We start from the raw sequence: 26,732 nt of genomic DNA on the forward strand, positions 1-26,732 counted from the left end.
AGCTATGTAAAACAAGTATATATTACATATTTATTCATAAATTGCTTAGTTTTGTTTCTCCAAAAGTAGGAGTGGTGCATTTGCACGATGCATTTTTGGTGCAAAAAGAGTCTTTTTTATTTGTCTTTCCCATTATTACACGTGATCACTTTTTGCATATGACATCAATTGATCCTTTTTGCATCTGAAAGGTGCGTCTCAAGGTTTCTGTCTACTCCAGCGTGTGGTAACGGGAAAGCCCCCGAAAACTTGGCTTCAAAGCTTCAATATTTCTCTCGGACATTAAATGTTCATAACCAAACACGTGATGATGTAGGACCACATTACTCAGATTAAGAAACTGATAAGAAAAATATACTTTCAGTGCTTTTTCCATACCCACCTCACCTCGCACTGTGTGTAGTATAATTTAATGTTGAAGTAAATCCATCCAGTCTGTGTAAATTCTGCGTAGCTCTTTCTGTTTGTGTAAAGTACTATGAGGCTCATCAGCACCACGGACAGCTCCCAATACCGACAGCAGGAGGCTGTTGATGAAATCACTCACTGCTCACTATGGTCCTGTATGTTGGCCCTTTTATGAGTCATAATTCATGTGTACTGCTGTGTGTGTGTGTTGCGTATTGTTTGGTACGGTGTGTCAGTATACGGACACTGGAAATAGGTTTGATCAAACTAATGGGAGGCCGTCTTGATTTCAATCCCACACAAGCCCACAGACCTCGTTTACTTTAACCTCGGGGCCGTGCCGTACCCAAAAGTCACCGAAGCGTTGAACGGACATGGCAGCGGGGATGGCTTGGCCACGGCCAGCAGTGATAATTATCATGTGGGAGGTGGGGAGGGTTCTCTGTTGTTGCCGGGAGGTATTACTACAACAGATGTTTTGGTTGGAAGCCACGTCTGCCTATATTGGGATCATCATGATTATACCGTATGTCTGAGTAAGTAAGTTGTCCGTAGAGGTCAGAGGTCAGTGGCTGGTTGTTGAAGTGGAGCATTACTTTTGAAGCCGCTGGAGACATTAAGGTGTACGGTCGTCCATCCATCCATCAATCTGAAACTACAACTCTGCTCTGAACTAGAGAAGGTCCTGAGCTCATCTTCTTCCTCACGTTACGTCCTCTCCGTCGATCCTGTTTCACTGGGAAACATGTCACCGTATGGAGGTTAGATACTCCTGCTCCACTTCATATCATTTCTCAAGCAACAGTTCCAAACATTCAAGCTGTGTTTCAAAGTTTGAGCTCCTGAAAAGTCAGGATGTGCTGGTTTCATGTGTGTAACATCACTGTAAATTGGTTTGGTTGTCCGAAGCAAGCAATTTATAGAAAGTAATCACCTCGTCCTCAGAGTACCTCCGTAAGCAGGGAGGATATTGTCCTATTTTTACCCTCTGTAGACCGCCAAACATCCATCTGGGCGTCCCACTATCATGGCTGCAGACTGTAGTACTCAAGAGCAATTTCAACCCAATTTTCGTGAGGCGGTCATGATATGGCTGCATCTGATCCCAATCTAGAGACTAGATGCTCATAGGAACAGAATTCTCTATGATGGGATCAAGTTTCCTGTCGAGTGTGAGCCATATGTCGTGTTTTTGGAGCCAAAACCCAATAACACCTGTGCTGTATCTCTCATCTGAGCTGAAGATGAAGATGAAGATATATATCAAAGAGCGAGAAAGAAACTCATAACAGACGCATCCGTCTCCTCCCTCGTTTCTCTTCTCCTTTCCACCGGAGCTTTTCCCCAACCTGGGGTCACGCCGATAACGGCGCCATGCTAATGAGAGCGTTTCTCCCAAACGAGGAAAATCAAAGCCCAGAAAGGCCCGATGGTAAACGATAAGCTGAAAGATTGTTGGTCACAGTGGCTGTTTATTTCAATGTCAGGCTCACAATGTTATCTACGGCGCGGCCGCCACTGTCGATGAGTTCAGCCTCACTCTTCATGCCACCCCGGCACCGTGGAGTTTGATTTAGGGAGGCTCTTGTGTTAAACGACGGTGCCAGCGAGATCAGATCTGACAGCTCACTCCAGTTCAATGACGGAAAATGATAGCATCTTTTATTTTGCTGCCTCTTGAAAAGGTCAAATTCTTATTCGCTGGATATTCATCAGGTACTTTGTTGTTGTTTTTTTTCACTTTGTGCTGCTGAAACAAATGAGCACAGCTACAATAATCAGTTTGTTCCAACGATGGTTGGACGCTGGCCCGGCGTGCTGCTTTTCAAACAGAGTGTGTGGGTGCAAATGTTGTGAGAAGCTGTAGGCGTATGAAAGGATGCCCAGTGGGGTGAAAGGCTTTTCTAACGCACGGACACGGAGAAAGCAAAAACATCAAAGCGTGCGAGGAAACGGACACCGGGAGGAGACACAGGAAGTGAGGGGAAAGTCAGGATGCCAGCATGAAAGCACCTTCGTATACGTACTGGAAAGTTTTATTAGTTATATTCTGTTGTTGCTATTGTACTGAAAACGTACTGAGCCATGTATTTTGTGTACACCTAATCATCTCCTCCTAATCATCTCCTCCTCCCCATCGTGCTGCCGTGATCTCTTCACATCTGCTTGAAATAGCAGATCGCTGAAACTTGGACTGTTACCTTTGAAGCTGAATTATTTGTCACCTTCAAATCACACTCTCAGTGACACCTTTATGGGATTAGCAACCTGTCAGCTTTGTGCGTGAGTGTGAGAAAGAAAGAGAAAGAGAGATTGTGTGCGTATTAAAAACCAAGTGGGTTCACAGATCCTGTGACTCAAATATGAAATCAGACCTCCAGTCTGCTGCAAGTGTCAATTAGATTCAAGAAGTGGGTTTTTTTTGCTGTGAAACACGTCCTGGACGGGCTGATTTATTCCATCACTCAGCTGATGTTTGGTGACCTAAAATTACCCCACATCCAGCGGGTTCTGATGCTGAGTAATTTATAAAAAACTTTTCAATCTCCAGTCCGTCTCAAGCTAATCAGATAAGGGAGCGCATTTTATTGAAAATGTCAACGTACGTCGACACTTGTTTTGGCCCACTGTTGAGCTAAACGTTTCAACCTCTTTAAATGTTTTAAGTCAGCGTTTAGCTGACAAATATGATGAGACGGCGCGGATTCATGGACTCAGTCCGCGAGAGCTGGTTTGAGCCAGTCCTGGGCGACGGCATCAGTAAACAGCACACACTCCACACTCTTAACAGGAATAAAAAGGTCAGCTGTCAAGTGTCTGGAAAGAGCACTTGAAGTCTGTTTGAGAACATTGACGCCTCGGGGGACGTGACTCTTTGGACGCCATAGGAGATGACGAAAGGCTACGATGGCAAATAAATGTGCTGCATCATCTGTGAGCAAAGAATTCACAAACAAGGGCGGGAGAGGAAAACCACTTCCTCTTCATGGGAACGTCCCAGCTCTCCAAATATTTACCGCAGCCGTCGCTTTATTTGTATTTGCCAAAGCGATGCATATTTTAAAACGTGGAGACTCGAGGTGATAATGACTCTTGGTATTCTGAAATGAGTCCTTTTTTGAAGTTCCAACTTCACACAGAATTCTCCTCCAGATTCTTTGCTTCGATAGGCCGTGTCGGTTGTGATATCCGTGGCTGAGCCCTGCGGGAGGCGTGAAGGAGTAGGCGGGAGAGGCTGGAGGGTGGAAGCTATATACAATCAAAGCCGCATGGCCTTTATTTTGTTGTTCCTGAGTTACAGCGCTCCAAATACATCTGTATTATCATAATTAGATGTAAAGGTAATTTGGTTTGCTAGAGCTATCTCTGAGTACTCTCTATAACCCTTGGAGTACCTCTGTTTTGCTCCTTGACCGTTAAAATCCCGTCACTCACTTCCTCACAGAGCCGCCGGTTGCCGGGCAAATATCCCTGAAGGTTGACCCTGGAGGCAGGAAGTGGTTGAGCAAATAGCCTCCGTTTATCTGCGTGACTCACCGACCAGTAGTCGCACCATGCCCCCCGGCCTCGCCTCCCACATCAGACTGATTCCAGCAGACATGACTCCCCAGGCACCGCTATATTAGCCCCGGTCCTCCACCACCTCCCCCGCGGCCCCCTCCAGCCTCACAGCCAACCAAGCACGCAACCAGGGCTAAGGGTCGCTAAATGTGGGAGGCGGGTTTTCAATCTCCTGCAAACCGCAAACGTAGAAGAGAGGAGTCCAGCGAGCCAACTGTGGTCTTTGATCCCTGTCTAATAAACGTGGGGGCCGAGAAACAGTGGACCGTCACGGATCCCCAGCAGTTACTGGGTGAGTAATTTGTGAGTAATGGACATTTAGTGGCCAAACTGAAGCTGAATGCTGAAATACAACGAGAGCAATCCTTCTAGTATTTCCTCTCCACGGCAGCAGGCTTTGCTTTTTTAATTGGACATCAAGGTGTGAGATCTGCTGCCAAAGACTTGAGTTTACTCTCATAGAGGCATGAAGGAACCAGAAGATATTCAAATAAAGAATCGGAATCAGCAAATTTAATAATCAATTAATCGATAAATCTGCAGCTCTAAAATCACGTTGAATAGGAAAAAACAAAGATGACAGTAAATCGTAGACACTGTCAAAATACATTATGCTTGTGGAGTTTCAAAAATGAAATCATCAAATAAGGAAGTTAATATCAAAGTAAGTAAATGAAGGCTATTGTCACGTGACCACAATCCTGCTTATATTCCCTTATTGGTTTCTCCAACTCTTCAGGCTCTCAGAAACTACTGGTTCTTGTGCCAAAAAGATCAAATCAAAACACTGAATTACCTATTTTTGAGTTTCTAGGGGTTCACATAGCAACAGTGATTTTTAAATATGCTGTTTATACTATGTCTTCATAGAAAACGTCTGTTAACGCCACAATGCTGCAGTTGTAATCAAGAGAATCAGAATGAAATTGAGTTAATGAATTTTCCTTGAATAGAAAACAACAATGTTGCATTTAATATAACCTGTCATGTGCAGGGAAAGTGTAAGTCAATTACTGTTAATGCGTTCGTGTCCACACTGTCAAATAGTGATCAGATATATTTCCTGGTCAAAGGACAGGCTGGAAAAAGCCTAATTTGATGATAAACACATTTTCCTAGAAATTCTTTACAATTAAAGTCTCCAGTTATGTTGTTGACTGAAAGCTTTTGTGTTGAAGTATTAAAGTCAGGAAATGGTGGGTTTTTATCAGCAGCAACTTCATTGAAAAGCATATCCACGTCTATTGACACTCAAATCAGATGGGATCATTCTCCTCTAATAAAGACCCTAATTGTGTCTCAGCACTGACCCAATCAGGGGGCCCTCCTCTCTACTCCCCAGCCTCTCATTTAGCCCGACGGACCCGTTTCCCATGTGTGCCGTCTTGTGATGTTAGTCACACAAACAGACTGGATGTATCCACAAGAACCCAGGGAGGGTGTCACACCTACGCGGTATGAGGAACAAGCGTAGATGATAAGGGCTGCTGAGATTTGAGTCCTCCTCTCCGGCAGACAACAAGGCTGCTTCTTCTAACTTTCCCCTGCGCTTTGGAAGCAGTAATTGAAAATGGGGAAATCTTTGTGCACTGGCTTAATAGAGCTGTCCTGCCCTTGCTGCAAAGCGGGGTTAATAACTTTTTCCAGTTCCATTACCCCCTGAGATTGGCTTCAGGTGAGTAAAGAGTCTGCACTGGACAAGGGGAAGTGGCCACGGGGGCCGCCTCAGCCTCCTCTTATCTCTCCTCTCTGCAGGCAGCTCACCTAACAATCATTTAAGTGACTTATTAGATACAAAGAAGACTCCCCCCTTGTTTGTATGTGTGTGTGCGTTTGTCTGGAAATGCTTTTCCCTAGAGAATGAGTCCGACAGATGCTTGACTGACAGCCAGTGATTTGCATGCCGGTTCACGGACTCACGTCCTCCTTGTTCACTTTAGCAAAGTTTGGGTCTGTTCACTGTCTGACTTTCTCTCCGCAGGCGTCAGCGCAACAGAGTTGTGCCTTTGAAGTTCTTGTCGGGTTTCTTTTGCGCTGAAGTGGTTTGATGTCTACTTTATTTTTCTTTTTGTGAAGCAGCAAAGACACAGCGACGTTGGTCGACTGGTGATTTTTGTCATTTAATTTGATGGAGAGGGAACGAAGACGGGAAAAAGCGAGAGGAATCTGCATTTTTTGTGGTGCAGGTTGAGCTTCAATCATAGACTGTATATAAGAAGTGGATGTGCTCATTGTTTCTTCACCCATTGGTTGTAGGGCTACGGTTTCAAAGTCTGGAGTTTGGCGTTTTGGCTGTTGCCATCTTGGTTTTTGGGGCCAAAATTGACTGTGGGAGTAAAACATTGTTATGCACCCAAAATGTTAAAACATGTCGTAAAACATGGAAACACCCGAACACCTAAACCAGACAACACCGTGGTAGCGACCTGTCAATCACAAGGTAGCCCCGCCCTAAAGCATCCCCTGCGTTATGGTCTGTTTGACTCTAAATGATCATCATGTTGCATTGAAGAAGAATTCATACTAGAGATTGAGACCATAAACTCATGTTTACAATGTTTACTGAGATAATAAATCGATAAGAAGTAGGGTCATTTTCTCAGAGACTTCTTAACAATCGTACTTTTGCAACCACTGACGTGTGTTGTCACCATGACAACTCATAACATTTATTTTGTGATTCCTAAATGCCAATGGAAATGGTTAACTGTACTTTCTACTATTCTATTTCTACGATGTGATCTCTCCATAAAACATAATCCTGTTAAATATCGGTGCGGTTAGCAGGATGCCATTGATTAAGGCCAGAGCTAAATGGCACTTAATCTTCTACATGTAATATTGATGTCACAAGAAAGAGCTAAATTCAGTCAACGGAGATCACATGATTCATAACTATTCCATAATGACATCGACCTTAAAGCATGGACTTACTTTTAAAATCTACGTTTATCGGCTGAATATCTCCCCAGTTCACATAGAATGGTGTTAATTGTTTGATGCAGCACTTTATTATGCATGCAAACACATGCTTTAATTTACTTGGAGTTAATTTTCGTGTAATTTATTGTAATTACACTGCTTGAGCTCCCTTTGGATGAAAAAAAAGTGTCCTTGCTATGATTATTAGTGTTTAAGTGTCTTCCTGAGGATTACTTTGAACAGCAGGAACTCCCTTGCTTCTTCCCATCTCTTAGCAACTGTTCACCGCTAAATAATCAAGACGGCTGCAGTTAAGTGTCAGAAAGTGCATAATGTGACTTAATTAGCATTTCATTGTTCAAATGGAATATGAACCACTTATTCTGGATTTGTGCACTCATTTCTGGCTCCTGTAAGACTCAAGCAGAGTCTTCCTTTGCTTGTTTAATGCAAGCACTTCCCTATTGATTCAGACTATTGATCGCTGCACGACTGCAACATTTGCAAACTTTTTACAAAACATCTACGTCACTATTAGTCTCCTCCTGTTTAAGAAGTCAAAAACGCAACAATTCCCCTTGAATTACTTGCTGTTGCAGCGCTGCAATTTGACATTATTACATTTTGACACCTGAAGCAGAATTATTATTATAATGGCAGCTTTGTGACAATGGATGGTTCAGCTAATCTAATGAGGGGTTTAAGAGTTTATTCAGCTTAAGATGTAGAACACTTTCATCACTAAAGGAGCACTAAAATGTAAAATCACCAAATTCAGAGATTCACATCATATTCACATTTCTACATAAATGTGCAGAGCCTTTCCCTCAGTGGAAGTGTAGCTGAAATGGCAGATAGTGGTTTTAAACATATGCTTCTACTCAAACTCAATTGTAATAAGCTTCTCAAATTGATGACGAAACAATTCACTGTGGTGTCTGTTCATACATATATTCAATTGGTTGGAATAAGGTTGACATGCAACAACTGCCACATCGTTGTGTTATGATTAGCGGGCAATTCTTGATCAAATGGGTTTAATTGCTGATTTACTGGGTGATTAACTCATGAAACCCAATAAAATGACAAGACAAGAGGGTAGTGTCGTTGGCAGAAGGCCGACTGTGTGTCCTCCTCTCCTTGCTGTACCTTACAGTCCAACCTCCAGTCCAACCTCGATCTGTGAAATGTCTCGAATTTGATGAAGAAATGGACGGCATTAGTCCTCAAACAGCATGACATGCCGCACCTGGCACACTGGGAAAGCTGGCCAAAACTGGAACCATTGGGGAGCAGAGCAATGCCAAATCTGAACTCAAGAAAGGGCTTAATCGTTCACGTCGCCATGCTCGCTCTCAATCTATCCATTGTGGTGTTGTTGTTAGTGTAGCCACGGTCATGTTAATGGGACGTCATCCCACCCCTAGATAGGGGGAGCCTGATAAATCCATCGGTGGGGGGGAGACATGGAAGGATGATGTAGAGTAGGAAGGATAGAGGGAGGTAAAGAGCGAGGGAGCTGACCCAGTTAGAGAGGGAGAGAGGAAGAGAGAGTGAAAGATCGGGAGCCGTGTGTGCCAGCCTCACCACTTCATCGGGGACCTGCTGGGCCATCTGGCGGCCCTGTAATTGGGTTGGGGTTTTGCACCTGAGCGGCGCACCTCCAAAGAGATGGTTGGAGCAAAAAAAAAAAGAGAGGAAAGAAGAGTTGCATCCTGCGGTGTAGTGAAGTGAAAAGTGAAAGTTGATAAACGGTTAGATCAATTCATGCATGAGTGTCTCCTCATAATTTTGGTGTTGAATGTGACACTTTATGCCGCCGTGTGACCGTAAGAGGAAGGTGCGGCCATGTTGTGCAAAAAACCAACATTATTTAAAGCTGTCTTTCAAGTGGGTCACAACAGTGCCAGGTATGAACAGCGGCGTTGCAGTGGATATGTGGTGTGATTACACAGCGATGACAACCTTTGGAAAGGGAAAAAGGTCAACAAGGCTCTCAGGTTTTTTTTCTCTCCCCTCCATACAGATAAATGAAGCAGGATCCACTCGCTCTTCAAGTGGGCCGCCCGCTGTGAGGCGCCGCAGACCGCCGAGATAATACAGAAGTTGTCATCGTGCTCTGAGGGGCAAGTAGTCATTAAGGTGCAAATACGAACTGGATGAATGTTTCATCGTTGGCAGTGATGCGAGAGGCACAACGGGCTCCGCGGGTGGTCCTCCGCACGCACACCGCTCACATTAGTGTGTCGACCATTTGGCATTTCCTTTCCGAGATTGAGAAGCCTCACACGTTCCTGAGGAAAAACGGTGCGATTTAAAAAAAAAAAAAAGCTTGGCGATGTAATTTCATTCACATGCACGTCTCATTCTGAAAGCTGTCTGATTCGCCGCCATGGTGTCATTTGCATAAGCGTTTGCATCCACCGCCTGCGGAATTCTTCAGGGTAATTATTGTCTTTTCAGAGACGTAGCAGCTTGGATGTGACACATCCTTGTACGAGCACGGTGAAACATCGTGTTTTTGCACTTTCGTCCCTCCCATCAGGCACCAGCTCACTTGGAGATATTGATTAAGCCTATGGATGCACCTCCCCTCCCCCGTCACGCCATGATCAATTATTTGCCTATAGAGGAAGCCTCCCACGTGCACATGCCGAGCACCATTGTGCTCCCTAAAAGTCCTCGCCTGCGCTGAAGTATCTCTGTCATTGCCATGCGTGCCTCTCAGCGGCTCAGCCCCCACAGTAACCTTGCAGCATTTCAAAAGGGAGACCAAAGGGAGGCTGAGTGAACATGGACATGCGTGGGCGTCCGTGCAACAAAAGGGGGAGGTTGAGAGGGCCGAGGTAACCAGCGGCTGCTTTGTTCACAGCGGGAGGAGGTTCATTGCCCCTCTTTACCTGAAGTTTAGAGTTTTTGTCAACTAGTTACAGTCTTGGTTTATTAAACAGGTTTTTTCTTTTTGCAGCAGCACATGGCATATCAAACAAGATTCTTGATGCTTTTAAAGTGTTAGCTTAAGTGTTAAAAGTCACACCTGGAGAGTGTGGTGATAACATGCTTTCACGGTACAGTATGTTGAGAAGCGGCCGCTGGTAAACGTGATGTGACTGTGAACACCGCCTCGTGCGTTCAACGCCGCCACGAGGCGTTTTTAAATCAAGGTGATTCATCAAAAAAACATGTTTTCGCTTCGATTTAATAACAGCTGCGTAACATCACCTGTGTAAAAGTTGGTTGGCTCCACATGTGCACAATTACAGCAACACAACAATTCAGCTTCCACAGAACTGCCAATTATCAGCCATTACTCATGTAGGATAATTAAGCGAGGTCATGTATCAATGTCAACAGCGACCTTTGTCCACCGGTTTATTAACGTGTCTCTGTGGTTTGGAATGAACATCAGAGGAGATGAAATCGGACAAATAGTGCAGCGAAGTCATTATGTTTAGCCCGAGGCAACACTTTGGTGCTTATTAGTGGAGGCTCTGTTTTGGTCATTAAAGCCACAAGCACAATATCTGCATGTGCAAGTGAGCATCCTCAATGCAAACCCTCCATCCCTCCTCTACGCTGCTTATCATGTCTGGTGTGTTAATACGCTCGACATCGCATGTTCTCTCTCCACACGTACCAGCTGAGCAATTATTGAATTAACAGTGGCCTTCATCATCCACCATGCTAGCTTTGCTTCCTAGCTACTGTTACCGAGTGGTAAACAGAGGCGGTGACTTACAGTACACCTACTTCACTGCAGCGTTGGCTGCTGTTTTACATTTAGACTTTAGTCTCTAGAAGAAGATGCTTATCGTTTTAGTCACGTTTTAGTCATTTGTATCCTTCATAGTTTAAACCATAATATTCTCGAAGATGCAAAAACTTCAATAGATGATTTGAATGTATTTTCCTCACTCGTCTCCCTACTCCCCCCTCAGTTCTTCCCCTACTCTGCACATGTAATCTGTCCGACCAGTTGGAGTGTTGAGGGCGGTGCCAGGATGTGACCCTCCGTCGGGTTTCTTGGCAAACACCACCAGTTGTGTTCACTAGAGTGCCCGGCTAAGCCATATGCACGCCAGTGGTCGGCAGGTGTTTTTTTTTTTTTCTTTTCATTTCAAACACCCTGTTGTCACAGCGACTGGGGCGACGACTGTGCTGGACCAGAGATCACTTGGGTTTCTTTCTACCAGTCAGCTCATCCTGCTGCTTTCTGGAGGCTCTGGTGTTAATTGTCCCAGCTAATTGGCCACTACTGAGCAACGTTTGCTGTGAGTCTGGTGGCAACGCATCAGCAGCAACCTGAGCTTCGGCTTGCTACAGGATATTATAGGGGTAGAAGGATACGTATCTTCTAGGGGTGTCGTGATTTTGATGATGATGGTTGATGATGAGTTTTAAATTCTCAAGTTTTTTTTTTAAATATATATATATTTTTTATATTATACTAATAGAAAATATAATTTGACTCATAAATATAAACGACTCAGAATACCGAATAGAATCATGAAATCCTGAAAAAAATCAAAAGTCAAAGTGAATCATGGATTTGGAGAACCTTCATGTATACTGAGCTTATGTTATGTCACAGATGAATTAAGTGTTTCCAAGGAATCTTGTGTTCTGGAGGGTGGAGGTTACTGGAAATAAGACTGGGAAGCAGCAAAGTGCTCTTCTAAGACATAATCGGATTTGTTTGACTCCCCTGCTGCCAAGAAGTTTAACCGGAGAAATAACGGTTGATCAAAGTCTCTCTAATTAAAGAGCTCCTTGTCAGTCTTTGTGACTTCTGTTTACAAACCATGGCGTTCTTATAATTGGGACATGTCAGTCTCAAAGTCTTGTAATTATGTGAACATTTCCACTACGGAAATCCACAACAAAGAGCGCTGTATGTTGTGAGTCACGCTGCAGTTTGTTTAGCTGAACACATATATATAGTATACATAACCTATCATCTTGTGTTGCCTCGTGGGGATTCAGGCTTCAACTGAATGTGTTGGGAGATTAAACCACTATTAGTCTCCTTCTGCTTCCTCTCCAGCCGCAGTTTGTGTTCAGATTTGAATAATCGTAGTGCCTCTTTGATGTTCTGTGTTCCTTGCTCAGTTTGTGATTCCTGTAGTACACCATGTTAATGTCCTGACACGTTGTGTTGTTGGGATTTAGATCTGATTTAGGTGTGCAAACTGGGCCTGTCTTGGATTTATTGGACTGCTGACAAATGATACAGAATATGATTATACATATATATGTATTTTTGATGTCCCTGATAATCCTTTTAACACAGTGTTTGGTGTATACAGCCGCTGTCCATGGTGCTGAATGGGAGCTGCAGTGAAGTCTTTCGGCTCATTGATAGATATGCAGGATTTCCTGGTAGAGAAAATGGCAGCGTGCATTAGTGTCCATTAATGTCCCTCGTATCATGTTGCACATCAAATACAAAAGCCCTGTCAAATCTGTAAATCCCACTTTCCCAGTCCATTTGGTCGTCTTCGCTGTAGATTGAGATTCATGTGCTTTCATGTGTGGTTTTTGATAGTAAATCTGTATTTTTTTTAATTGGCGTCTTGGATCCGACTATCAGACAACAGCTTGGAATAAATGCAAGTTTCCCAGGAACGATCCTTCATGTAGGCGATGGCCAATTGATTATGCAGAGATTATGCCTGTACTTTGTTTGTGAAACCCACTGACTGTGTCTGTTTCTGGCAGCGGTCTCAACAGTAGCAGTGATACCGTGGATGATATATAAACAGGGTCGGGGCTGGTTGCCAGACTGAATTCCCTCGTCGAGTACAGAGAATGACAAATGATCTCCCCTCCCCCGCATCCCCCCAACTGGAGTCAGAGTAAAGGAAACATGTATATATGTATATTTATTCCATATAGCGCTTTAATAGAGGTTTTGCACCGAAGTGCTTCACATAGACGGATATATGAGCGGACAGCATAGAGACAGATATGTGCGAAGATGTGGACATGCTGTAATGAGCGAGTAGCTGAGATACGTACATGGGCGGGACCATGGGGAGATTTGTAGGGATTTTTATCCTGAAATAAACGAGGAGTCGGTGTCAGGGTGCGAAGATGGGGGCGATGTGGTTTCTCGGACCTTGTTAATAACCGAGCAGCAGCATTTTCAATTAGTTGTAAAAGGGTGATGGTAGTATATTATCATTAATGAGGCTTTCTAAGTCAGAGGGTGATAAGAAATGCCTAATGTTGGAGATAGGAGCTTTACATCGGCCTGCAGTCAATCAAGTTAGTTTATTTTCCTGCATCAGCGTCGTCTCGCCGGATTCTGGAGAATGAAACCCCAAATAAAGTGTCTTGATGCCGCTCCACTGTATCTGAGAAGCACAGATATGGAGAAGACACTTCATATCTCTGCTGTAATTCTGTCAAAATTGCCTCGCTGCCTTTGGAAACCTAATTTTATACATCCGAAGAAACATGAGTTGGATTGCGGCTCTGCGGCGCTTTCTTCCCCTTCGTGTTTTTCAAGATTATATTAGGATGAATTGCCGCCACATTTTGAGTGTGGCTCTTTGAGGTTTAGAAACGGATATCATTAGAGGCTTTTCTCAGTGTACGATTCAGATTTTTCAATTAAATAGAACCCTTTAAGAGTTGTTCTGTGTTGTGTCAGTGCGACGCCGTTTATGGAGCAATGCTACAAATAGGGAAATATGAGTTTAACGAGCGCCGTGGCAAAAAAAAAGGAGAATAAGTTAACCTTCACTGTGTCCTGGTGGGAAAACTCTACAGCTTTGGTATGCCGTCATCCTCTTCGATTGCTATGGCGACAGAGCCACATTGCAACCTGCACAGAAAGAGTGGATGGTAAATTGTTCTTAGTGGCTATTGATCGGTCAAAGTGTTGCAGCGTCGCTCGGCAGGTGTGTGTCATGACACCGAGGAGTCCACCACACTGGAAAACAGAGCACCGATGCCTGTGTTAACCTATTAAAACACTTCTACACACTGAATTTCCTGCTTAATGTATTAAGTGTCTGTTGGTACTTAATGTCAAAGTAAAAGACTATGACTTATATATTATCCTTTAATCATTGATAGCGTACGGTGGAGTAGCTCGGTATTAACCACCAACAACTGCTACGTTAACTGTACATTACAGAGCATGGCACATGCATGGACACATGACTGTATCTACACACACACACACACAGGTTAACAATAAGCGATTGTTTCCTTCTCCCCCCTCACAAACAGACCTGGATGTAAAGTAAATACACCTGTTGTGTACATGGTGCATGCTGTGATAAGACAGTGGGTGAATAATCCTCTGAGCTCTGCAACATTATTTACTGTTCTTGTCTCGTTTGACTCCTGAAAGCCCAGAATTTCAATTAAGCCGGTTGAAGTGCCGCGATGTACTGCCTGTGTTGTGCGAGAGTAATAAATAATCATGTTATCTCTGCTCTGTGATGCTAATCTGGAGTTTAAGCAGTGAGCGAGTAGCTTTGTTCTGAATTCAGCGCGTCGGCCAATTCATTCTGGACCTCAGCTGATGTTTACCCAAGCTGAGCCGGCAGCTGCTCGCACGCTCTGCGTCAGCGCAGTCATCTGACGAGGCGAGCCCCTCTGACATGCATCTGTCACAGCGGGGGAGAAAAACTAACCCTCCCCTTTTTCCGGCTTCCTCTTTCTCCAGCATCTGCCCGGCTGCCCAGCATCGCCACAATGAATGAGAGTCGAAGGGAAGCGCTGGCGGCGGCGGCGCCCGACTCCACCACCGCGTCCTCCTCCACGGCCGGCTCCAACACCACCAACATGGCCGGCCCAGGCACCGGCGAGAAGGATGAGGCCTTTTCCAAGCTGAAGGACAAGTTCATGAATGAGCTGAACAAAATCCCATGTGAGTATGTCTACAGGACTTCTTCAGGTGTAAGAGTGGGACCATAGAGAGCTGGAACAAGTTAGGCAGCAACTACTTACGTCAATTATTTATAATTCAAATTTTCTTTTTGTAAAAATTCCACAATTTCACTGCTTTCAAGTTTGAATATCGGCAGTTTTTTAAGCCCCGAGAGGCAAGTGTGGAAAAAAATAAAATTTTCATTTTTTTCTTAATCTGTTTTGCCAGGATAATCGTTCCTACATTCAAGTGGGAAAAACGTTTTGTCGGCAGACGAAAAGAAAGTTATGCCGGGATTATTCTTTTTTTTATTACTTTTTTCTACATCTGTGAAAACAGATGTTGTAATCGCTCTCTGCACTATTAACATAAGATACATATTGTGTTAGCAAAATATGTAAATTAAAACTTAAAACGTGAATACTTTTTGTTCTATTTAGAACCCGGGGTTGTGCTGCATTTCACCTCTTGTGGCCGAGATGAGTATTACAACAAGATCCACTTACAACATTAAAATCTGATTCAAAGATGGGAAAAAATAATAACTCTGAAAGATTATCCAAGCAATACCTTTTTTTTCCCGGCTGCTCTTAAGTTGTAAACACAGGAGAGAAACCTCATTAGATCAGCCTTAGAAAATGGATCAACATATTATTTTTTTTACTTTCCTCTCAGGACTTCCGTACGTGTTTGATAGTAAAATAAATATCCTTGATTTGTTGTCTGTTTGATGTGTTTTGTGCAACAAACACATTTTGTGAGCTCGGCCAATCGGGATCCAAATCCAATGCATTGAATATTGAAAAATATCTATCCTTTCATCAATGCTGTTTTTCAGTAGCCTTGCAAGTCCATGTGATGTGTCTGTAATTGCGCTCCCTCTTATTCAAACCATTCGGTGTGTAACCATGACTACCGTGATAAATATGAGACGTGTATGAACTATCGTTGATGACGCACAAATTCAAACCGTCAGTGCTAGCGAGCCTCGTTCCAGTGAATCAGGTGAACAGTTCAATCCACCACTAATTCACGTATTTCATGCACCGAAGAGCTCCGAAGGAATTCTCTTTCTGAATTATTTCAAGTGCAGAATAAAGATCTGGCAACAGTAATTCAGATAATGGACATGATAAATTGCTAAATTATGCGTAGCTGCTTTTATTACTTGCTGTTAGATTTGACTTTTTTTTTCTATCTTACTTGCGCTTTCAGACAAAACGGTTTCTTCAGCTCCACACAACACGACTTATCAGCAAACCTTCCATCCAGATACTTCCACAACTGCACGCTGTTGCCTGGAGAATCTTGGGATATTAAGTACAGTGTATGATAATACGGTTGTCATTGTGTCAAACAGGATAGAGCCTGGAGATGAAAGCGTATCTCAGCATTGAGCAGGAATCTGGAGAAGCCATGTTTCCTCAATAAAGACACCAATGAAACCAGCAGAGACGACGGGTTATTTGCACTACGCTGCATATTAACAAAATAAAAGACATCATTTGTATCCAGACAACTAATGAGCATTATATTCCATGAGGGCTTGAACCACACATCTTCAATGATTGAAAACGAGAACGCGTTCTGATTTAGAAATTGTGCTTTGAGGCAGAGGATGGATAAGTAGCAGCAACAATGTTCACTATCCAATATGTGGCGTTTTTTGGTCCGTGTCCCCTTTGGCTCAGTAATGCAAATGTATTGCTGCTCCAACCAAACGTAGCCTGGCAACGTTTTCACATCGTCTTCAGAGGTGAAGTAGGCGATTCATTCTTTCTTCCAAAACCTTGGAGAAAAACTGAATAGATTTTGGCTTCTTCTGTATACCCTGGGTAGAAAAGGGTCTCAACAAAGCTGGCCCGTTATACAGGGTTTTAAATGACTGTTTTCTCACCTCATCCCTTTAATCAAAAGCAATGTTTGCTCCCCGGTGCTGCCAGGCTGATGATGAATGCCCCAAGACTTGTTTACTCCGTGGAATATCGATACTGTCTGGAGAAAGTCAGGCGGCAGACTTAACGGGGAATATGCGAGAAAGGGAAGCTGCATGCTCAGCTACTGCTGCTGCAGACAGTTCTCTTTTGGGCTTTTAACCCCGGTTTAATCCCTGCAGGCTTTGAGGGCTGGTCGCATCGGCTGTCAGACTGACCAAACTTGTTGCCGAATTCCTGTCCATCAGGATGCAGGACTATCTCTGAAGGGGGGGTATATCCTGAAGGCTCAAGCATCATGAAAACAGGCCAACTTTATCTCAGTCTTTCTGCTTTTACTATGCTTGCTTTTTTTTTTTTCATTTTAGCAATTTACATTTTGTTCAAGGAAAAGCAAAAATATGTGCTCATGCCCATTTTATCTAGTAATCTCCCCTCCCTTTTCAAATTCTTTATTTTGAGAAGTTTTAAAAGTGAATAATTAAAAAAAAAAAGACGGGACAAAAGCTTTATTTCAACTTAAGTTTTATTTCATCCGCCTCTAAGATGAAAATAGAAAATAAAATGAAAGTGAATGACGTTTGGTACACAAAGACAACATAACAGGGTCAGTACTTTTTATATTTGCACCACTAATCATCATTTACTATTATCTATCTATCATCTTATTGTGCAGTTAACTATTCTTAGTTAGTCTGTTGAGCATGTCTTCTTTAATCTGTTTTTTTGCTTGTCTATTAGAAAAATATTAATCATGAGTTTCCAGAGCTGGAAGTCTTAAAATTGGTCCGATGATTGACCAACAGTACAAAACCCACAGATATTCAATTTACAAATATGTACAATCAAAAGAACTCAAACAGCAGCGTTTTGCAGGATAGAAACACAAAATAAAATAACATTTGAAGAAATAGAGAAATGCGACTACTACGGCGATGGACATCTGTCCCAATAAACGATAATCAACATGATGGTGTCTCTCCCCTCTGCAACAGAGATGAAGTCGTCTAATCGCTTTCTGAATGATCCGTCCACATCCACAGAAAATCGAGCAGACATGCCGAGGTCTGACTATGTAATCACACTAAACCACATTGTGACTTCAGAGGTTGCCTCCGAGGAACGCAGCGTATTGAATTTCCTAGTAAGTTTTCTAAACACCCAAGGCTTTACTCCCCAATAACAATTAACCTCTGAGCACAGAAGCCGTTTGATCCATGACTGTTGGCTCCACCAGCCTTTTGCTCCAAATAACACAAGCCATTGACATTTCTGGAAAATAAATAATGTGAATTTTTCTTCTTCTTCTTTTTTTTAAGGGTCTTTGTGCCGCCAAAGGCACTCACAGACGTTTTAAAAAGCTGCAAAAAGATTTAATTAAAACATTTATATTTTTCCCTCTAGTGAAGTCTTATTTTGCCTAAATAAAAAAACATAAAACACTTGAAACCTTAATTGTAAACGGATACAGATCTATGAATTAATTTTAATTTGACACAATCCAGGCAGCATTTCAAGTCCTTACCTGTCGTGTCCGACACCAGCACACATACAAGAAGGCTTTTTCTTCCTGCACTCTGGGACTGGAACTAAAACGGACAGGAGTGTAACACAATTGAAGGTTCCAGATTTAAATAAGTAAATAAATATGTAAAATATTACTCGTATAATATACAGTATATAACAAAGACGAAGACGAGCAGCCTTTGTGGTGTAACTTGAGACAAAGCTAAAGGAAACATACAAAGAGACACGTGGAGCTTGAACGTGTCTCAACTTGTTTGACTTTGGGGCTGTTGACAGTCAGCAGACAGCAGAGCTATAAAGGGGATTACGGTGATGGGTCGGCAAAGCCATGCGTCTCTGCCCGCCTGCTGCTCTGGCTGCAGGCCTTGTTGTCTCCTTTCTGCTCACGCTTTGCAAATGTTTCCTGCCATGAGGCAACATAACGCGCTGCTCAGACCTAAGCCAGATCAGTCTTCACCCGCACCAGCTCCCCTCCGAGTCTTCAGTCGACAGACCGCCGGTCCTCTCTGAGATTTTGAGGGTCTAATGTTTCGACGGAGCTTTTGTAAACATGATGAATCCTTTGTGCTGTTTTTCCACCCGTGAATCCTCAGAAATAGCTGAATATGATAAGTAGTCCAGTTTGGATGATTGGATTTTAGGCTAAAATGGTGTGAGGCTATTGGATATAAACATCTAGCTTTTAAAGAGATGAGCTTTGTCCCCTTTCCAAGAGAGCCTCAGTTCCAAACCAAACTATTGGACAGATTTAGAGACAACATTGAATGGCAATTTATCCAAACCAGAAATATAACTAATATAACATATGTAGAATCACAAGTAGCCCCGCGCTAAAGCATCCCCTGCTTTATGGTCTATTTGACTCTAAATGGATCATAATGTACTAAATGAACATCACGCTGGATTGAAGAAGACTTGAAACTAGAGATTGAGACTATAAACTCATGTTTACAAGGTTTACTAAGATAATAAACAAGCGAGGAGGAGGGTCATTTTCTATTAGACTTCTATCCAATCAGACTTCTATTTGCAACCAGAGGAGTCGCCCCCTGATGGCCAGAGAGAGAGAATGCAATGTTTAAGGCACTTCAGCATTGGCTTTACTTTTCTCAACCGCAGGTCTCCGCCTGCAAATACACTTTTATTCTCAAGGCAAAAAAACCCAAAACACATTTACCTGCTCTACGTTTATTTGTACCTTGAAATTACAGTCAGTCCTTGTCGATGTCATATGTGTCGCTTTGACTCATTGGATTTCCAGCAGATGCATCGTGTTGGTGGGTCCACATTTTCTGATAATGACCAGAATAAAGGCCAGAATATAAATAATTGAACTAGATCACAAAGAAATGGTGTAGAATTGAGAAGAAGAGAAAGATTTTCATCAGCCCTGATCGTTGGAAGACGCTCCCTGCTGCAGGCATATTGTTTGCTTAAACAAGCCACAGCGGGGGAAAGGGCGCGGATAGTTCAGCTCTCATAAGCATAACAAGATATAATGCCAAGGTTAATTGACCAAAGGGGTCCTGTCACATTGGATTAGCGTGGGCTGCTGGAAGTGGACATAACCCAGATGCAATATTACACACACCCGCTTTTAAACGCATCCATCAAACTATATCCAGTTCATAAAAGCCTCCCGTCAAAAGCAAAGTGCTACGTATTACCAGGATGTAGAAGAGGAAGTCTTTAAATACCGCGTTGAGTCAGAGCGGAGACGTGGCATCAATCTTCATGACATAAATTTGAGGTATCCATCAATGTAAGTGGCCACTAAGTCACGCCGATCACACTCACTATAAAATAACGCTGGTCTCTGCCTCAAGACAACATCGCCACAACGTCCAATCAGTAGCTCTTCTGGAACTTTTGACTGCATCACAAGAGCTTCCTCTGCAGACGGAAATGTTGATGTTCAAATCTCCATTCCTTAATCACCTCTCAGCCCAAATCAGCACCATCAAAAGGACATTAGTACCTAGAACTGTGTGCATCGGAGCCAAAGTCAGTTGGCTGAGGCTTTGGTGGTGAAGGAGCTTGCCTTTTGTACTGGATGAATATAGATCTGGTATTCAAAACTGTGTCTAAAGTGCCCCGACAGCACCTCATTGTTCGGAGCTCCGGTGCCGCACAGTTTCAACGACAGTGCTGGAAAGCTATGTGAGCGTCGAGGAACAGAAACCGTGGATTTCATCATGTGCCACCCACCCATGAGAGGAACTCTTATTTTCTATACCATGCCGCTTGGCAGAATGACAGATAAGTGGCGGGAGTTGACGTGTGCACGCTGCTCTAGAAGAGACTCTAGATGCTTTTATTGCTTTCTGGGACTCGGGTTTCTTTAATGAAGGAGCACAGAAGTGCCTTTCTCTGGAAGACGCACGCTGGCTGATTACGATAAGGGGCTGCGTTCATGGATTGATTTCCACGGTTACCGGCGAAATGACATTCCGTCAGGCGCCATGAGCGTTGATGAAAAATGAGAGTGTAGAGTGACATAAGCATTTACAGTTATGACAGGGTGGTTTTTCTGTGATTCTTTTTGGTCTCAGGTGATATTTTCGCTTTGGTTTGCCAGCTCTCCAGTCTCCTCACCTCACCTTGTGTTTGCATGTACAGTATGTGTGAGGTAGAAGGAGTGTAGCACCCTATAATTTAATAATTCCTGAAAATGTAATAACGCACGTAACTCAATTGATAATGTAATAAAACCCAATAATGTAATAACTTCACCAGTAATGTAATAAAATATATATATATATATATAAAATATAAAGACGCACATTTTTAGTGATAATGTAATAACTTATTACGTTATTGGGAATTTATTACATTTTAGGAGGTTCTTTTTTTTAATGTAATACAATTATGTAATAAATAGTATTACATTACTAATATGTAATACTTGACAGATAACTATATATATACAGATATATATATATATATATATATATATATATATATATATATATATATATAGAGAGAGAGAGAGAGAGAGAGAGAGAGAGAGAGAGAGAGAGAGAGAGAGAGAGAGAGAGAGAGAGATGAACATGCAACAATACATTCTGTATTTTTCACCCATATGTAAATGAAGGTGTGCCTTGAAGGCGTCACTTAGCAGCCATTTGATAATCAACATAAGGATATTTATATGGGTATGGGTGGAGAAAAAAGGTATACAGATAGGGACAAAAGCTGTTATAAATATGAAAGAAAATATTATATTGGGAAATATTAAATGTGAAAATAAATTAATCTAAAAATCTCAAATTACCAAAACCATTCTTAGTCTGGCCCCTCACCTGAGACCACTTTGCCATGGGAAACCCCACCAGGAGCTCCAGACAACACAGCCCTCAGGGTCATAGGGACACACAAACCTCTCCACCGCGGTAAGGTGATGGTTCCCGGAGAGGACATGGAGCAAGATGTCAATTTGACATTGAAATTGATATAACGACCATTTATGAGTAGAGATATAGGCCTTGTTTATGTCAGGTGTCACGTAATGTGTATGGTTAGCCTCATAGCATGATTGCCTAAGTCATTTTTTGGCCAAATTGTCATATCGGCCTAATTTTATTCTCCTACCACTGCCACATCATCCTGTTTTTCTGCCTATGCATGAGAAAGAGGGCTCAGCTGTCCACATTTGCAGCATTAGCTCTTCTCTTTGATTCATTTTCATCTGGTAAGAGTTCATATTTCTTCAGTTTTCTTCAACTTGTAATTGATGATGGGTCTTTTTCTTTTTGCATACTTGTTCACACATCTGGTTGACAGTACTGTTACAATATCAATGAGAAATACCAATGTGATTTCTAAAAGATGTGTTTTTTCCTGTTTTCCAAAAACATTGAAATATGACTTAGGCAACTTTCTTCAAATGAAGTCTTACTGAGAGCTGTATGCATGTGTGCACATACATAAAGACATAAACAATATCACAAAACAGCACATCACTTAACAACATAACACCCAGCCGCTTGCACATGCTCACCTATGCCCACCCCAACAGTGAGGGGCCCCGCTACGTATTTAGCTCCCATACCCAGACCCCGCCCCACGGGGTGAGCACCGGCAGCATTGCTGTGCTTTTACAGTCAATTGCACATACATATATAGAGAGATAAAGATATACATATCTTTATACATATTTATATGTCTGTTTAGGTCGCTTCAGAGCAATCTCATGCTCCAAACAAGGAAATGCAACATTTCTGGATTAAGGGTGACTTCTTTTAACTCCCACGTCTCTTGTTTGTGTTTTTTTTTTTTAATGGGAGGGAACCGGAGCACCCGGCGAATACCCACACAAGAGAACATGGAAACTCAACACAGAGAACACCTGGGACGGACCCAGGACCCAACCTCTTGATGCAGCCATTTAGGATGCTCTGGAGCAACGTCATCATCCAAACAAGGAAACACAATTTCATCTTTCAAACAAGGAAAGACATTTTGTCTCGGATCTGGGCGCCTCTTTTTAGGAGTCCTGTTCATCACATCGTCAGCAGGACGATTTGGAGGCAGTGGAACTCCACGATGCAGCTGTTTAGGATGCTTTGGAGCAACGTCATGATGCAAACGACGACGTCTCTTTTTCACGACATCGTCAGTTGGACCATTTGGAGCCGCTGGAACCTCCTGATACAGCCGTTTAGGATGCTCTGGAGCAACGTCATCATCCAAACAAGGAAACACAATGCGTCTCAAAGCTGGGTGTTTGTTTTTCTGCCTCTCATGTCCATCACATCGTCAGCAGGTGGAGGACTTGGAGGCACTGGAACTTCATGACTTGGCCGTTTCGGAGGCTTTGGAACAATGTCATCAGTTTTCCAAAAGACATTTTCACACGATTTCGGGTGCATCCTTTTACGAGATCCTTTCATGTCCATGATACCGTCAGCAGGTGGAGGACGTGGAACCTCACAAATTGAGAGGCTGCGAAGCCGGGAAATCACATCATCAAGCAGAGAAGGAAACCCTATGGTTTTCTTTACATTTGAGTTCATCTTGTCTTTGAACAAATGATCCATAAGGCAGTTCCCAGGAACTATTTCAATCTCTGTATCACCAAAACTGTTGCAATTCACTGTTTTGAGAGCCATCTACAGTGCTTTGGATGTCACTTATATAGGATTCTGGACCAGTGTTGTCACACTTTTTGGCTTTGATCTAGATCGAAAAATTTAAAGAAAAAAAGAAAATTTGCACTTAAAGCACTTCTTACCTTTCTGGCATTTTTACACTTTTCTTCTGTAATCTTAAAATGCTCCTAATAAGCGTATGGTACACTAAAATGTAAAATAAATCCATCAGGTGTTGAAACTCATCAATGTTTAATTCTCATATATTTCTGATAAAAGTCTGACCAATCATTTTATTCCGACCGAATAAACGGATTGGCCGAGGTTCCTGCCTGTCATCCGTCGCAGCGTCGCCTACGCGGTCACGGCTTGCTAGTCGCGCCTCTCTAGCAGAGCGGTAGAGCGGTCTGTGAGAGAGAGTTAAACTTACTTGTAAAGCCTTTACTGTATAAACTGTGTCTAATTAAAAAGTGTCACCACAAATCACAATGAAATAAATCAAATCAAATTTAAGTGTAATGATCAACATTTGGCTACTAAATAACTAGATTCCCAACAGGAAATCAGTCTCTTTTTATGTATCTAAGGTATCAGGCCAAGAAACTCCTTACAGAGAAGTTTTTAAAGGTAATGCTGTCAGTTTTGGATGGCCCCATGTTACCGTGAGTCCCACCCGGTGTCACTTCCATCAGCACAGCGCTCCAGGCCCAAAGCTGGAGATCCTTAAGTTATTTTAGAGCATCACTCACTGTTTTTCCTTGGAGGAGAGTGCTTATTGATTTTGTCAACAGAGCATCGATTTTTCTCCTCACTCTCTCTCCCCCCTCGGCAAAGAATCCTCGGCCGAGTCCGGTGAGCAAAACCCCAAAGTGATAAACTGTAATATACTTTTCTGTGTTGATGGGTCTTTTTGGAGTTTTTTTTCCTTTCAGATAAAGTCCTTAAAGTACTTGGCTTATTTCATGTATTGCTTTGTTGGATTTATGACCACCATTGGGCTCCTTTCTAAAATTAACCATGACATGAACTGCATTTTGACTTTCCCAAGAAGATGTTTTTTTTTTTTTTTTTCAGTATTGCTTATCAGACGTGGTGGTCCCAGTATTCAGCTTTTAAAAAAAAATATTACAACAAAAACAAATGAAAAAATCCTGCCAAATCTAACTAACGCAAAATTATCCAGGAAACTTTTTTTTTCACCTCGTAAAACTTTCCCTTGTCCAACTGTTTCACAGATGGAAAAAATATGTTTTTCCACTGTTGGTGAGTCAAAGACACGGGAAGTAACAATTTAAATCATCAGAATTAGAGTATCGATCCCAACTTGCTTCTTTTCTTCCCCCCAACCCAGGGTTTCTGTAAACATCCCCTCGGCCAGAAGTATTCCCATTGCCTTTCGGAGTAGTCAACACTGACAAAACCAAACACCTGCTGCTAAATGGGCTCCTTTGTCTGTTATTCCTCTCTGTTCAAATGAAGGGTGGGCTGCCAGGTGTTTGGTGTCTGCTGAGTGGAATAAAGGAGCAGCGATTATGACTGCTCAAGAGAGAAGTCGTATGCAAGGTTTCTCATTATTTTCTGCCCATCTGGACGCTCCGCTGCTTAAAGCAACCCACTCCTCTTTCCGTCATTGGGATTGTATGTGTGTGTGTGTGTGTGTGTGTGTGTACTGTATATGTGTGCATGCAGTCTAAGCTGTTAGAGCAGTCACTGTGTTGTTGAGCTGAGTGTCTGACAGTCTGCAGGTGACGGAGTCAACTGCCGGTTGTCCAATTTCTACAGTCAGGTTGGCACAATAGAGCAATACCGTACGGTGGAGGACCAAAGAACTCATATAGCTCCTTTAAATCAGAATAATGTAGCTGTGCAGTGTATCTTCAGGTCTTGAAAGGGCCTAACAAGTATTGGTTTAAGTTTCCCTCAAAAAGAAAAACAAAAACATACAGTACATTGTGATTCGAGCACATTTTACAGGCAACACTCGTTTTACGCAACCAAAACTCGGGGCTTCACAACCGTCCACCGGCCTGACTGCAATCATGAAGTCAAATGCATAAACAAAACCAGACATTGCGTTCAAACATAACTTCATTGGAAAACACATCATAGATAGATTAATGAATAGTCTCTCCCACCTTCCCGAGAGCAACTGAATGCACCATCAAGGGAGAGTTGGCTCTTGGCATAAACACACCACAATAAAGTGTCATTGTCCAAAGTAATAGAAGATTTTTTTTTAGTCTTAGGACTCTAAGTTGATGTTTAAGCCTTGAAGGTTAAAGAACAAAATCCTAAATAGTTAGCCTTGAGTTTGGAATACGTGACGAGCAGCTCAGTTTTCTTTACACAAAAAAACAACATGGCTCAACTGGAGGGCATAAAAATGTGTTTTGACAAATACTTTTTAAATTAAAGGGACCTCTTGCTATTGTTCTCTAACTTTGCCTGTACTGAACTCCAAATGTTCAGGTCCAATTTAACCAGTGCTATTTTTTGACGTAGAGCAGCTCTACACGTCGGTTCTTGTCTATCTGTAAGAAATTCTAAGCCTCAAGTCCCAGACACAAAAGACTAATTTCATACTGCTTTTTAAAGGTAATGACAGAGCAGAGAGCATGTGAACAATGTGTGTCAAACCCCCGTCAACGTGTTTGAATTTACTGCATCATTGGCTTGTCATGGTCGTACCACCATTAATGCCTCTCAAGCTCACCCTGTAAAATCACCCCCGCTCTCAGTCCCAGCAACTTCTGCGTTGCCGGTGATTGCTGTGAAAGTGTCGGCTGTCCGAGAACCTTTTCTTTAAATGCAAGTGGAAAATGTCAACATCTGTTACTTCCACTAAATTGGCTGAAGCCTTCGGTGTGGTCTTGTCCCACCAGTCGGGGCGGATCGTCAGGGGTCTGCCACTTCTTGATGGACCCTGACTTAGGTGCTGATCCAGTCTCCCAAATCTGTAGGCACACACGTTTTATCTCGCCTCAGTCAGGTGGTTTAATCCCTGGTTTTTGGGACTTGCTTCTTTGGTCCGGTTCACGGAAATGTCGTTTTCTCCTCTGCAGGATGCAGCGTTGGTTTTCTTTCTCCCAGACGTTTAATCCCAGCTCTGTCCCGTTTGCTCTCTCCCCAGTGCCATCATGGGCCATCGTCTCTATTGCCTTCGTGGCTATCATCCTGGTGTTAGCCTGCTGCTTCTGCGTCTGCAAAAAATGGATATTCAAGAAGAAAAACAAAAAGAAGGGCAAAGACAAGGGCAAAAATGCCATCAACATGATGGACGTCAAAGATGGAGCCAAAACCGAGGTAAAGGCTTTGACCTTGTGTTGCTTAGAATCAGAAATGTTTCCCATTAAGGCGCTCACTGCCAAAACGTTTTTGCTTTTATCCTGCATGATTATATGCTAG

General features: G+C 42.7%; 1 protein-coding gene across 2 annotated transcripts in view; it reads left to right on the forward strand.

The window, feature by feature from the left end:
- syt1a (synaptotagmin Ia) overlaps positions 1 to 26,732 on the forward strand; it is a 76,219-nt gene that overhangs the window by 21,147 nt on the left and 28,340 nt on the right. For both annotated transcript variants that reach the window (XM_084039012.1, XM_084039013.1), the window contains exons 2-3: positions 14,573 to 14,776; positions 26,458 to 26,630. In XM_084039012.1, coding sequence (XP_083895138.1) covers positions 14,602 to 14,776; positions 26,458 to 26,630 — 348 coding nt within the window. In that variant the 5' untranslated portion in view covers positions 14,573 to 14,601. The remainder of the gene's footprint in view (positions 1 to 14,572; positions 14,777 to 26,457; positions 26,631 to 26,732) is intronic.

This window comes from Eutrigla gurnardus (genome assembly GCF_963514095.1).
Source record: "Eutrigla gurnardus genome assembly, chromosome: 21".
Taxonomy (NCBI): domain Eukaryota; kingdom Metazoa; phylum Chordata; class Actinopteri; order Perciformes; family Triglidae; genus Eutrigla; species Eutrigla gurnardus.